At 38.0% G+C, this 14,993-nt stretch overlaps 1 protein-coding gene across 5 annotated transcripts in view; it reads left to right on the forward strand.

Moving 5' to 3' along the window:
- DENND1A (DENN domain containing 1A) overlaps positions 1-14,993 on the forward strand; it is a 197,705-nt gene that overhangs the window by 99,963 nt on the left and 82,749 nt on the right. For all 5 annotated transcript variants that reach the window (XM_064171293.1, XM_064171294.1, XM_064171297.1 and 2 more), the window contains exon 11: positions 7,542-7,587. In XM_064171293.1, coding sequence (XP_064027363.1) covers positions 7,542-7,587 — 46 coding nt within the window. The remainder of the gene's footprint in view (positions 1-7,541; positions 7,588-14,993) is intronic.

Genomic DNA, 14,993 nt, shown 5'->3' on the forward strand with positions numbered 1-14,993 from the left:
GGCCCTTCAATTTACTGGCTGCACAGGAAGGGCAGATTCTCATCATTTGCACTGCCAGCAGGTGCCCTTTCTCTGCATAATGGGCTTCGCATCTGTAATTAACACATGAAGGCGGCTGCTGCCAGCTTTTTCTTCAGGTACATGCTTCTAGGAGTTTCAGGACAACGGTGTGGACCACAAGAGGCTTTTACGCTGAGTTTGAAGATTAGGTATTTATTGACTTTCTGACAAAGCCATGCTAACAGAGGCTGAGTCCAGATCCCGCAGTTGGGAGCAGAAGTGTGCAAAAAAGCAAACACTTGGGCAGTGTACCCAAGGAAATAAAGACACAAGTCATTGAGCTCCACTGAATGAATTCTTTCATGGCATAACACCCGTCCATGGAACGAAGGAGCCAGCTAGTGTGTGAAATATGTGATTTTAAAATGTAATTACTCGGTAGATTGTAGCTGCATGCTTACAAATACAACTGATTACCGTAGCCATGTATGAACTTTAATTGGAGAGGACGCTGCACACACTTTAATTGGAGAGGTAGCTACACACTCTGTAATTGTTTGAGTAAGTCAATTTAGGAGCAATTTGTGTGCCATAAATACATTTCTCAGAATAGACTCTGTCTATTTTGTAACCATGTGAACTTAGAGATGTCATTTTTGCCAAAGAGGACTGAGAAATTGACTCAGTGCTCCCTGCTTTAAGATGATCTTAATGTTTATTCTTTGCCTCTTAAGGGAAATTGTCTGACATTATTTAAAATAAGAGTTTAATTTAATTATTGCCTGGTTATACCTTTTGCAAATGTGACCTGAGTTTTGACGAGCTGAAATGAGAACAAAATTTGAAGCAATGAGGATCCTTCAGTTCATAGGAATACAAGACATCCTGCTCATTCAGTGTCTGTTTATTGCCTGTGCCATGTGATGCTTTTGAGTCTTCTGCTCTGTTGAAAGTCACAGAAGAGTAGGCTTCATAGAGTGCTTTGCTTGTCACCTTTGAAGTATGTTGAAACAAGTATATTCTACCTTTGATTATTTGCTTACAATCATTTGAATTGCCAGTGGAAACTTTCTGTGTAAAGGAAACTTTCGAGGCCCCAGCTGGTCCGCTGACAGTGGTTGTGAGATTTGAGATTTGTTCTATTTCGCAGGGAGGACAGGGGACACACAACAACTACTGGAACTTTTGAGAGGTGGAATAGTCTCTTTGCAGAGAGCAAGGGGGTGAAGTAACTAACTGTCCTCCTCAAAGATCCTTTTGGGTAAGGTCACATAAGAGAAACTTGAGGCTCGGTGTGGAGAGTTCTCTTTAGCTGTTGAGAGCGCTGATCTTTCCTGAGCGAGGCAGGGAAAGGAGTGTGATTGGAGATTGTCACAGGTGAATGACAGCTCTGCCACAAACATGCTTAGTGTCAATCTGTGTTGCTGACATTGTTAAAGCTTCCATTTTTTCCATAGTATTTTGTCCTTTGTTGGCATTTCACACTGAGTACTTAAAAAACACAGTGGTTTCTCATTTTTCAGTTTGCTCTTTGCTAATTTTTTTAACTTGTAACGTGGAAGGGGTGTAATTTTCTTCCCACTTCCCTCTTGAAAGGGTTTTTAAACTTAATATTTGTGCGTTATGCATTCCTCATTCATGCACCTAAGCACAGAATTAAAAGTGCCAAAAGCCTGTGTCTTCAAAACGTTTGTTAATAATACACTTTCTCTGAGTCATTAATAGTGGTGTAGTACCATGTTCATGTACCTGGAATGACTTCAGCCATCTGACCCCTTATATTTAGATTAACTATGAGGGAGAGAGTGGTGAAGTCTTGTGGGGGAGAGTGTTGGAGAGGGGAAGCAAGGGGAAGAGTGCTGTCCTTTATTTTTGGTTTTTTTTTTTTAATAGGTACCATTCTTTGATATATTTTCAGCCCAGGGAAGATTCTGAGTGGAGGAGACTAGAAAATGGTGGGAAACCTATTGTTAAGATTTCACACTTTAATGCACAGTTGCTTACTTTTTTGAATAGAGAGTAACAGAAGAAACATGAAGCACTGCTGGCTGGGGGCTTGGGGGATTTAGATTTTTTTTAGATTTTTTTTTTAAGAACAGTAGATGCCAGCAGGTGCCAAACGCACTGGTTAATGAGACACTCTCACCAAGCATCAGTAGCCAAGCACATACAACTCCTTAAATTTGGCCAAAGCTGGTCCATCTATTTTGCTGTTCGGAATTTAGATATTTCTTGATGTGAAAGAAACAATCTATTAGTTTACCCCACTACTTCTTCAGGTTTGTTTTTCATGTGGCATACAAACACTTCCATTGTGTCTGTTTTCTTTCTGTTTGCTCTCCATGTCTGTGTTCAAAATTAGCCTGTAAGAAAACTTTGTCTATGCTGACCTATGTTCTCCTAGTCTTAGGGCATTGTCACTCGGGTTACTCTGTGGGCTTTTAACAGAAGCAACAGTATATTTTTTAGAGTGATTAAACCAGTCTTTTATATTAGACTGCTTAGCAGCCAACATTAATATATTCTGAGAGCCACTTTTTTAGAGCACCGTGACACAGCTGCTGAACAAACATTTCTATTGGTGCAGTTTTCCCTTTCTCCGGGAGTTTTTTTAACTCCCTTTCTCCTGTGTTCTAAATCTGCATATAGTTCAATATGCTCCTTTAAGTAGGTGGAGGGGATGACTGGAGGGCGAGTACTCCTGCTGTTTGGGAAACAATGATTCCTTCGTCAGGAGCCTCTTGGTAGGCATTTCAATTTAGCCTGGTACATCTGTGTACTCACTAAAAGCTCTTGTAGTTCTGTTCTGGTTTCTTCACTGTATGTTTTCTACGTCATTCAATTTATGCAGTCAAGTTTCTAATTTGCATCAATTACCCCAATAAATTTCAGATTCAATTCTGTTGCAATTCAGTGAATAATCTGAAGAGAAATCTGGAGACTACCTTAGTGAGTAAAGTACAAGTGGTGTGAAAAAGCAAGACTAAGTCAGTATATGTATAGCAGGACATAAACTTAGTAAATGTGATCTAATCAACTGTCCTGGAACAACAAAGCAAAATGTAGCTCTAAACTATGAACCTTTTGGAGCTCCTTGGGTTTATGACTTTTTCTGGTGTGTTGCAGTATTTTTTTTAAGGATGTTTGGTTTTGTTTGTTTTGTTTTTTTTTTTCACTTAGGAGGAAATGTCCCTCTATTTCACCTGCATCTCTTCCAATTAGTAGTTGCCCATCTCTGGGGAGCATAATTAAGAGGTCTCTAGTTAGCCTAAGGAAAGGAATTAAAGAAATTGTAAAAACGCAGCTGTAATAAATGGGCAATATATAGCCATTAAGTCCACAACATCCATATTCATGCTTATGCATTGCTGCTTTAATGATTTGATATTTACCTGTATAACTCATTTGATTATAAATAATGATGATTACATTGGGAACTAGTGTAGCACAAGAGGACTAATAACCTTTCTCTTTGTTCCGAAAGACTTCAGCAGGCATTTTATTTAAGCAGTAAATATGCACAGTAGAAATTGATACTTCTTAATTTTGCTCTTAATGGATATTGGCTGCCATCAAATCACTTTGAGTAATTAGTAGTTGTTGTAAGAAGCCCCAGGACTGATGAGGTGTCAAGCAGTAGGTACAGACTGGTCTGAAGGGCAGTCTTTAATCTGTCATGGGTCCCAGAAGGATTAAAGGTTGTGTGGAGTGTTTCTCCTGTTTACACAAGCAATGTGTCTCACTGAAGTTCACTTGAAAGCCTTGGAAATGCACGTCTAACCTGATAAAATATTAAAAGCTGCTTGAGCGTTTCATGTCTCAGGACCTGAATAGCAGTTAGGAGGAACTGTTCTAGTGTGCTCTGAATGGGGAAGAGGAGGCACAGAGAGTTCCCTTGTGCAGGGTGGTAGCTGACTATTTAAATAATGACATATAGTTAATACATGATAAAGAAAAAATGGTGATAAAAGCAATTTATGAAGCCTGACATGAACCTTCAACATTTACTGTTAGGTGTGTTTCCTTTTCAGTCAAATTGATGAGTGAAGACAGAAGAATATAATCTCTCTTGTAGGTCTTTATTAGAAATATTTATGCTCTTTACCGGAAGTATATTTTATTGAGGTTATTTATGATGTTTGCTTATTTGAACTTCTTGAATTATAAGGAGCTATCATGGTAAATTATTCTTAAAATATCTTTGCTTTTGCTTTGCTGTTCATGTGTTGGTTCTGACAAACAAAGTGAATTTGGGAAAAATAGCTGTTCATGTCATTTGATTTTTGTTATCTGCATAGAAAACACATTAAGGTGCATTTGGATGATGAACAGTAATGGTTATTTTAAAGGAATTTTGAAGAACTTCACAGAAATGCATCTTCAAAACCAAGTGCTGCACGGATGTATCACAGATCTGCTTTTCTCCACACCTGTCACCTTTCGCACAAACTGAAACCTACATTTGTTTCCCTTGATATCTGCCAGAATGTAGATGCCTCCTGGTTGTCATTCTTCTTTGGTGTCTTTCAGTCAATGTTTTTTTCCAGATTAAACTGAGGTTTAATGACATGTATTCCCCATAGCTTGGGAAATTCTTTGTTGGTCTTCAGATCTAGCCCATTTCTAAATGGTGTGTGTTTCTTCTGTTTCATGTCTGAAATGTGGTCTTTCTTATTTACCTGTATAGCTCACGCTATCTTTGCCCAAGCTCTGACTTAGGCATGTAGAAAAACTTCTTAAAGGAATTGTTTTCATCAAAATTCTTCATTTACATTCTACCCATGTTCTTTTTTACATCCAACATGCTCCTTGTCTCCTGGAGCCCTTCATAACATTTACTTTGTCTGCTTGTCATTCTCTTGCGCCAGTGCCACATCCCAGATCTCTGTGATCCTGTTTCTCACTCATGTCCTAAATGTTCCTCAAAGAAATACCCAATGTCTTCTTTTGTTCTCTGCCTCATTCTCCAGTGGAAATCTCTGTTGTAAAACTAACACAAATATTTGCAAAACTAGCACGTTACACTTTAACAAATGACTGCTCCAAAGCTGCTTTTTTCATATTGATCCACCAAACCTAGGCTTTTCTTTTTATCAGCGGCTATGCTAAAACAACTCTTTGTAGTCTTGTAGTATCAAATTGTTCCTCCTGCTTTCTGCTCTGTCCAAGTACATGCACTGTGCAGCCCCTTAAGCACCTGACCGGAGTTCTTTAATGTTTCATGATACAAGTTTAAAGTAAAAACAGCTTTCAAAACACTGCTGCAAGTCAGGTCACTGTGGCCTTTATGCAATCCCTGTAATAGTTTATATATTGTATTGCCTTTGCATAAAATGTCTGTCACTAGAAAACTAAAGGTGGTTCAGTGCATCCAAAGCTGATCCATGTATCTTAACAGCTATTTTTTTTTCTATAATTCCTTAAAATCCTACTGGGGGTGAATAGTTTTAAGGCTTTAGGCTTTTTTTTTTTATTCTTTTGTTGATAAACTGAAGGGTTGGAAGATGGACATGATACAGCTAATTAACTTTTACAGGTTCAGATTTTCCTGTGCTTGCTGACAGACTCTACTTTTGGACACGTTAATAAATGGCTGGTTTTCTGGAATACTGCACTCTTCCTGCTTCCTTTCATTACATTAGCCAAGGTTCCACTAGATGAGACATTTGCAGTCTTAAGACTTCCTGCCGAGGTTCAGACTTTGTATTTTTGAGATTGAAGCTGTCGTGTTCATGAAACTACTTAATTAGAAACACATTCATTTCAGTGCGTGTTGGAGAAGCCTTGAGCAGCATAGGCAGGCACACTGGCAAGTTGAGCATTTGTGCAGCTGGCAGCTAAACCAGGGGTTTATACTTTGAATCTAAAATTACTGGATATTTTCTTGCTCCTGAAATGTGGCAATTGGAAGTGATGTGGGTAAAAGAAATAACATTGGCTGCAAATAAACCGTGCAAAATGACAAATAAAAATACTCCTCAGCTGAGCAGCATGCTGTATGGTGAAAATGCCTGTCTTGGATGTCTGTTCTGGTTCTCATCTGTGAAATTTTCAAGGAAGCAGAACTTAAGGATTTGTATTGAGTTAGTAACTGATTTAACAATCCCTCTGGGCTGTCTGTCATAAGGTGCTGTAGGTGCTGTACTGGGTGGAGCTTGGGCAGGGGCATTCTTGCCAGTCTGGGCAGGTCAGTAAGTTTTAACCTAATGTGATATGTAGTGCTTCACTGTTCTGTAAATGGACTTGTAAGGGCTTATTTGAAGTTCTGTGTTTTTAAGGGCTTCAAAAAGGAAAAAAATATTTTCATGTGGAATGTCTATTACAGAGGCTGTTTCCATCTCTTGGTGCAGCACCCAGCAGAGTAGCAGTTGTAGGGTTATAGTAATAAACATGATAAATATTAATAAGCATATCAGTAAATAATTTTTTTAAAGTTATTTCTTGTGAAAATGAGAAGCTGAGTGATTTTGGCTGGTCTGGTGTCTTGCAGTAGTCTTTTCAGCACTGTACTTCTCTTACTGAGCAGTAGGCACCAGTTTATAAAAGCAATATGGAAGATATTTTAATCCAAGGCAGTACAGTGACATTTCTCTCATTTTTTCATCTGAAATTGAAAATGAGCTCTTTAAGCTTCTGTATCCAAAATGAAATGAGGCTCTATTTTAAAAGTTGTGTCTGTCTGTGTGCTTTCCATTTAACAGGCAGTATATGCCATATTTGCAATTAGCAGCTTTGGCATCCTCTTTGATGTCTTCTAATAAGCAGTGCAAATATAAGCTTTCCCTGATTAGTTGAGTGGGAGTCCTGTAATAAGCTTAATATTAGAAATACTCCATGCACAAGGATGCAGCTTCCATTCAGTGTTCTTGTGTTACATAGTCCATGGTGGTGTTTGCTAACATCATGGAGAAGAAGACAAAAAAGATCAATCTTTCTCTCAAATGTTAGTGCACCGCTTGAGAATAGAAGTGTCATGCTGTGCTTGAGGTTGCAAATTTGGCCTAAGAGCCTCTTGCTCTGTGTACTGAAGGGAATATCAGTATCCATACATGTCCCAGTCACTGGAGTTTATCAGAATCTTCTGAAGTATTTTTTGTATTTTTCTTTTATGAATGTAAACATTTCAGGATTTATACTTATAAATTATTTGAAATATGCCTGGACCTAAGACAACAAGTTATGTTTTTCTAAAGAATACTTTCAGAAAATGCCTTTTTTCATTGTAATAGCACTGTTTGTTTTTTAAAAGAAGACTCTGGTGTTCCAGATACATTTAATAGCTGTCCTTGTGTACCTGTCTTACCTTAGATACTCTGATGTAAAGAAAAATTAAAGTCTTACAGTACTGAGAGGATATTGCATAGTAAGAGAAGTCTTTCAAGTATGAAAAGTTTTTCTTCACTTATTTGCTTCTGTGTATAATTTTTTTAAAAGCAAAGTCTATTCCAATACCCTTCTATGTTCCTATAGCTGATTTATAAATCATATATGCTCATCTAGTGTTATGAGAATATAAAGCTAGCTTTTCTTCCTCTTTGCAGTGCCCCAATGCCCTACCTCATTGGAATACATTTAAGTTTGATGGAGGTAAGTCTTTCTTACCATTTCTGAAACTATATATAGTTATGTGATTTAGAGCCAAATTCTGTAAGCAATTATATATTCATTCATATGCTTAAAAATGAAATAATCCTGTTCATTCGGCAGTGTGGCAAGAATTGAAGTAAAGCATTCACGATAACGGTAAATCTTAAGGAGTTCTATTTGATACCTTGCACTCTTTGAGTGTGCTTTCTGTTTGCAGTTCAGCAGTCAGTGACAAGCTCACGTTGTGCTCCCCTCTCTATCCTGTTGCTTCATTTAATCAGTTTGCTGCTTTCATTTGACGCTGTATTCACAAAGGCAGAGTCGATATTAAACCAAAATGTTGACAGTTACAGTTCTCTTTTAGGCTTTTGCAGACAGATTGTAATTTTTTAAATGTTCAAAAGATCTGAAAAGAAGGAACTTGCTGTTAATGCTAACACAAAGCTGGCAGAAAACCAGCCCTCACAGAAAGCTTCACATATAAACAATTCAGAGTAATTCATGTGACTTTTTAAAAACTCTAAAAGTGGAAATGGCACATTTGCTTTTGCTTCCAGTACTGGTGAAACAGTTGATGGCTTTCCTCAAAAGTATCTGGAGGACAACATAAGCTATTAATTTAGCTCCCTATGAAAATCCTAGTCCTTATTAATTGTGCCCCTTTACACAGGAAGTCTGAACAACGTGTATGTGCTTGGTGTGGGACGTGGTATTCCTGCCCAGAGAGCAGTGGCTCTCTGTGGGCTCTTAAATTAGCAGCAGTGTTGAACTGGTCTGAGTTGCAAATGCCCTTCAAAGTTAATTGACTTGTGTCTCTGCTTCAGATAGCTCTCTTTAGCAATTTAGGCTCAGTGTTTAGGATATGTAACAATGTACAAAGCTGAGGTTTGTGTCATACTAAGTAATGCATATGGCTAGGATATTTGTTCTTTTGTTGTCCATAAAAATGTGTCATTACTCTAGAAATATTAATCAGACATTTTCTTTCACTAGGTTGTGTATGTAATAATGATCATCTTGGTCTTTGTGTGCTAAAACTTAGACTAGTATGCCGTGGAACTTTGCCCTTTTTCCACTGTTGATGTGAACAGTTTTTAGGGGTCACATTTTTTCATGAGAAGCTGGATAGAATATGCCTTTTTTTTCCTCCTCACTGTCCTGAGCACAGCAGGTTTTTAACATGTATTTTTTAATGTCCTTCATTTTGCTGAATGGAGTACAGAATTGCTGCACAATGTGTTGGTGAACAAGCAATTATTTTAGAAGTCAACATGCACTCTGTTTGCAAACCATCCATTTATGTTAGAGGGATTTCTGATCATTGCCCTAGAGAGGACTGAAGTAACATCTAGGAAGAAATAGCCTGGCATGTATTTTTCGTATTGAGAAGGAAACATGTTGCCCCATGTCTGTACCAGATAATCATTGACTTGCTTATTATGGTATCTGTCTTAAAAGGAAGAGACCTGGTAGAAGATGGGATAATATCTTCATACAGATACTTCTCAGCTTTCCCAAATGTTTTTGCTCACAGAGAGCTATGTGGTTAGCCTGGCAATATCGAAAAACAATTTAGATAATTACACTCAAGTTGCTTTGCATGATGTCTCACTCTTCCTTTGCTACATAAAGCCATTACCCCTTCCTTTGTCTCAGTGTTTCAGATTGCAGGGCTCTGTAGGCCTTCCAAACTCCATCTGTAAGAACTCAGAAAAAGGAGTTGTTCTTGGAGAAGCCAATTTTCATCCGTTTTAGTAACTTGTGAAAAAATCTGTTTAGTACTAAATCCAGTATGGGCTAGATAGCCAGAGATTCTGGAACAAAGACACACTTTGGCAAAGTACAGTTCTTCCAAGTGCTTTATGAAATAAATAAAATAAATAAATAAACCAAACTGTCTTCGCTCTGCTGTTAAGGATGAATTGAATGCTTCCAGATAGAAATGCATCTTCCAGCTAACTGCTTTTTCCACTGGAAAATAAAATAAAATCCCACAGTGGGCTGTTGTGTCTGACTGTTGGCAAGTTCTGTGTAATTCCTCTGTGTGTCTGGCAAAAGAAAAGTGATGCGTGTCAGGTGAGCTGCTCAGTTACTGGTTTACCTCTCTGCCTATTTTTGATGCTGAAAGCTTAACGGTCTTTGTCTTAACGCTCTTCTCCATAGGTAGATATAAAATAGTGTGGTTTATTTATTAGAATAACAATTAGTAGTAGCAACAGCCAAGTTTTTTCTCATTATCTAGCAATTGTGTGTTTTTAAAAGTACAATGTATTAGTTTTTCCATATAAAAATAATTTTGTCAACTCTAACTGACACCTGCTGTCATTATTCGGTATTCATTTTTCTTTAAATGCTGAAAATTCAGCAAATAGATCTTTAGGTGTGTTTTATTAATCCACATGATCTAGTTTCAGGATAAGAGATTAATTCCATAGTCTTCTATTAAAGTTAAGACACATGGACTCTTACCTGCTGTAGAGCCTCACAGGAGTAATTGCAGTTCCATACAGGCTTAGGGTTCTGCTCCAGTGGCTCCCATTGCAGAATTTGTCATTGTTGCACAAATGTTAGTGGAAGCCTAAACTTGCACAGAGGAAGCTCTGTTGTAAAGGAGAGGCTGAATTTGGAACATAGGGGAAAAAAGTTATTTTCTAGCTGCAGTGTTGTTTCTGTGGGGTTTTGGGATGGTCTTCTGGAACAATATAGTAGAAATATTAATGATTTTAAGCAAAACATCTCCTCTCACACCTTGAAAGAGCTGTTCCAAACCATTTTGTATCTTAAAGTTAGTTCGCAGTTTCCTGTGTTACATGGGGCCTTTGTAGAAGGAGCAGTTATTTTAATGGAAAATGACAAATTTTTCTTCTGATTAAAATATCAAGCATATCCATTGACTGTTAAATCTAATTTGCTGTGACTGAAATGTTCTCCAGTGAGATAAGATAATCTCCTGTTATAGGTCAGAGGGCTCCAACTGATTTATGAGGGAAAATCTTGGTAGAAAATATAGAGCTGTATTTTATGCTCTTATTTTTCAGCTTTTCTATCATCACCTAGTTAGTCATTCTTTATAAGATTTCCATTTAGCAATCCATAAAGTGACTTCAAAGAAAGCTAAAAGTTTATAAGCTGTTGGATAAGCAAGGCTGGAGCTATCACATGAATAATGGAACATGCTTACGGAACTAATTGAATTCATATTAGATGAAGATAAGTACTTAGTACTGATAAATAATGAGATAGGAAAATTAAACTATCAAATGAGCACATCCCTTTCATAATCTTGTTTTATTTTCTGTCTGTGTAGTGTGTGTTGTTTTAGTGTTCAAATTATATTAAATTGACCTTTGTGTTGTAAGTGGTGTCAAACTTAGCTGGCAGCCTTTCGCATTTTGTCATAGTAAACTATTGTTTCAGCAACTGTTCCTGTAGGAAAGGTTATTAGTGTGAGGGTGCTGATGGAGGAGGAATGCCCTTAACCTAGTGGACTACCTATTGGAATCCAGGCACATGTGGTTCTGATTTACCAGTGAGGACAGTTGTGTTTAGTTGTCAGATCCTGAGCTGCTGGCAGCATACTCCTTGGTGCCCGGCTTCCAGTCATTCCCATAACAGTAACGCCTGCTCTTTTCTTTTTGTGCCCTTTTTGGGACACAAACCCAACCTTTAGAGCTGAAGTCAATGGTCAGGAAAATATTTCTTACACTTTTTTGGTAATACTGCAGTCACTTAAGAACTTTTTTCTGTGAGTTAATAATTGTAATGCCTGGAATATTATCTAGAACCCATTTGTGTGTGAAGCCTCACATCATGTTTGTCAGAATGATTTTTTCCTAAACATGAAGGACAGCCATGCATATCCTAAAGCCTATATGAGTAGATCTGCAATTCCTTTTTATGTTTATGAGTAAAGATGTCCATGTTAAAGGAAAGAAAGTTCACTAAATTTCATGCTGTGTTTAATATGGTAGGACACAGCAGTCCTACCTTATGCAGAGAGATGAATGGAGAGCTGTGTTCAGTCTTCTGAACCCCACGCACACATTCTAGAAACATTTCTTGGCACATTTACCTGCTCTTTTTCTGGTAGGCCTGAGGATGCTTTGTTTGGGATCCCGTCTGGTAGCATGCCAGTTAGCATGCACAGAGCCTGGGCTAACAAGTTACATCAGTTTGGGCTTAGTCCTGACAGTGCCACACGGTTTGCCTTTGCTGCAAAGGACACCTGGAGACTTCACTGACCACTGACATTTTCCAGTAGCAGTAATAATTGTTAATTATTTTTCGGTTGGGATGAGGAATAGTGTTTAGCTTTTCCCACCCATTTATGCACAGTAAATCATTGCCCTTTCTAGCTATAAATGAAGGAGTGGGTTTTTTTTTTAACAGGGTTTAAATGAAGAGGTTATTTGTTCTCTTTTAAATCCAGGTCTTAAAAAATGAAGTGCAGGTTAGTCACAAATATGATAAGTATAGCTGTGCATGGTTTCAGGAGTTATCTTATGGAATTCTCTTTTATCCAATAATTGGGAAAATGAAGTCAGTAACTGTGTTTTAATAAGAGCTTTTCTGTGTGAGAGTGCTGCAGGGGTAAGTTCTAATACACATAAATGCTGCAGTACCAAGTGACTTGCCAGTAAGCGGAGAAGGTTTTTCTCATGTTGTACACGAGTGTTAGACCAGCACTAGTGATGTTTGTCACTCAGTTAGCAACAGCTGCTTGTGATAAGGACCTTGAGAATCACCTGTACAGGATCAGGGTACCGCACGTCAAGGGTGGGAGATGGGCGGAAGGGTGGGAGATGCACAGGAGGGGGCAGCAGCCCACCTGCTGGGCTCAGATCAAAGGGCTGAGGGGTCAGGGGGCACATCCCGCTTAACCAGATTTGTCTGTTGAATAGCTATTTCAGATTGTAAATCTAAGGGTGATTTCATTAAGTCCTTCTGGCTGCTGTTGGGGCATGAAATAATAAAATTTTATATCCGTTGCCTTTCCTGCTTCTGGCAGCCAGATTGACACATTGTTGTCTGCAGTGTAGTGTTTTTCTTAAGAAAATAAATGGAAACTATTAACTAAGTAGAGACAAGTCATTAAGCAAATGGATTTTAGACTTGTCGTGAATCATAATCATTCCCAATATAATGTACAAACTATCTTCTAAGGATTAGAACTTTTACCTTTCCAGAAGAAGTGATGGGAGATAAAAGAAAATGTATCTGTTACATTTTTTAACATGTTGGTGATTTTTGTGTCTGGTTGTGAAACTTCCTGATCAACTTGGTTTATGTTTTGTCACCAGTGCAGCCATGAAATTATGTAACTGTGGTTGGGGGAGTGTTTTGTTTTTAAAAGAACTGTTCAGCAAACTTTGAGATGAACAATTTTAACTTGGGATTTTTTATGGCAGGAAATGCAGACACTGCCAGCTGTAGCTAGTGATAATAAAGCAACATTTAGTATAAAGCGATGTTAGTATTATTGAGGGATATTGCTTCTAGCAAGTGATCTGAGACAGAGGAGCACCCTTGAATACTTCTAATAGAATGTAGTTTCTCAGTGTTTTTGCAAACTTTCACATAAAACATATAGATTACTTCATGTGTTTGGCTGCTTGTGAGCAGGACAGACGCACTAACTGCTGCTTATTTACTGACCTGGTGTTTAAGGCCCCCTGGAGTTTGTTTGAAAAGTTAAGAGATTTTCACAGTAAAGGTGCCATTTCTGAAATTTAAAGTGCTCTTTTCACCAGGAGATAAGTTCTCTCTGATTAAGTCGGTAATTCTTACTAAGCCATGTTTATAGAGGCCATAAACAATGGGTTCAGTGTGCTTGTTAAACCAGCTTTCCATACCTCTCCACTCTTTTAAAAAGAGACATTTAAAATAAAAGACAGGTGTAGATGTTAGTTCAAGTCGATGTTTTTTTTAGGTGATTAATTATGGCTACAAGTAATTCAGTAAGGATGCTTAAGAAAGGTTGGCAGTAGTGATGTGTGATGAACATTTTCACTGATTCATTTCTTTTGACTCAGCAAGTCCCCAGTCTGTAGTAAAATAGATAAGGAAACTGTAATGTTTGTATTTCCTCTTGTTCTTTGCTGCTGTTTTTTCCCCACAAAATAGTAAGGTACTAGATTTAGCCCATTTTATTTAAGATTTGTTTAAATACTTGGGAAACTGTGAAATACGGAATGTGACTGTGCGTGACTTAGTGGCTGTCCCTTTGTGTTTTGAGAGAATTACACCACCACACAAACTGCCTGTGAAAATGATCTACATGCAGTTGTGATTCATAGAGTCTAAAGGGATTTCATGTGAGAAATGCAGTTGGATGCTGGGAATTTTAACTAAATTTCCACTGAGAGAGTAAATACTTCTCTTTCCAGGTCAGCTGGGCTGATAGGTGCCACATTCAGTGAAGGAGCCATGTGGCTATTTGACAGAAGCCCCTATAACTATCTGATAATAGCTTTATCAGAGATGATAAAAACAGAGAAGGATTAAGATGACCTGGTCAGTCTGCCTTTCTCTAGGATGAGCCACAACTGGACCACTGAAAAGTTGTAGTGTTTTTTTTAAATGCATTGCACAACAGATGCAAGTTAGTTGCCAGTGTTTTATTAAATTTGAAGGTTCATCTCTGCAGGGACATCTACTCTCTTTGTGCAGATATCAACAAGTTTTACAATAAGGTTGTGCTCTTCATGGTGTAAAGCTGTAGTTCAGCAGAGCTTAATATTGGCATTCAGATACAATTATTTTGGGGCTATATGTGGAGGTGCAGTTAGGTTAATCAGTGTTTATAGCCCTTGCACCATGGGCAGCATCCTTTTGTGCTATATCCTTTGGCAGATACCCATGTGTCACAAGCCTGCTCTGTGCTAAAGAACAATGTTTTGTTTGCTGAAAGGAATCTGCAGATTCCTCACCAAAGTTAAAAAAGTACCCAGTGACAAGTTCAAGCATATATTTGTTGCTTCTTCAGCAGGAATCAAGAGAAGGAGGTTTTAATTCCTTCTGTCTTGTCCTACTAGCACTCAATTTTGACAAGCTTCTGGCTTTGGTTAAATACATTGCAAGACCTTTTTGTTGGAGCTTTTTAGACTCCTTTGAGTATAAGTGAGATTTTTAATTTTCTGAAACAGGAAGGAGCAAATCAGTTTGTCTGCTGCTTCCGGACTCCTAGAAGGAGCAAGACTCCTGGATTGCTTTAGAGTTTATCAGATGCAGCCAACAGAGTGACCTTTGGTTCCTGAAATGTAGAGGAAAGTCCCTGGTTTGTCATGTGCTACTTGTGCTTTTTATATGGAAAGCATTAAGTGTAATATTCTCCCATTTAAGTTAAAGACATTTCTCATGGAAGACCTAAACTTAAATATCTACAAAGTGTTTTTTAAAGTTGTAGC

The sequence above is a fragment of the Pogoniulus pusillus genome, chromosome 35 (assembly GCF_015220805.1).
Source record: "Pogoniulus pusillus isolate bPogPus1 chromosome 35, bPogPus1.pri, whole genome shotgun sequence".
Lineage (NCBI taxonomy): Eukaryota > Metazoa > Chordata > Aves > Piciformes > Lybiidae > Pogoniulus > Pogoniulus pusillus.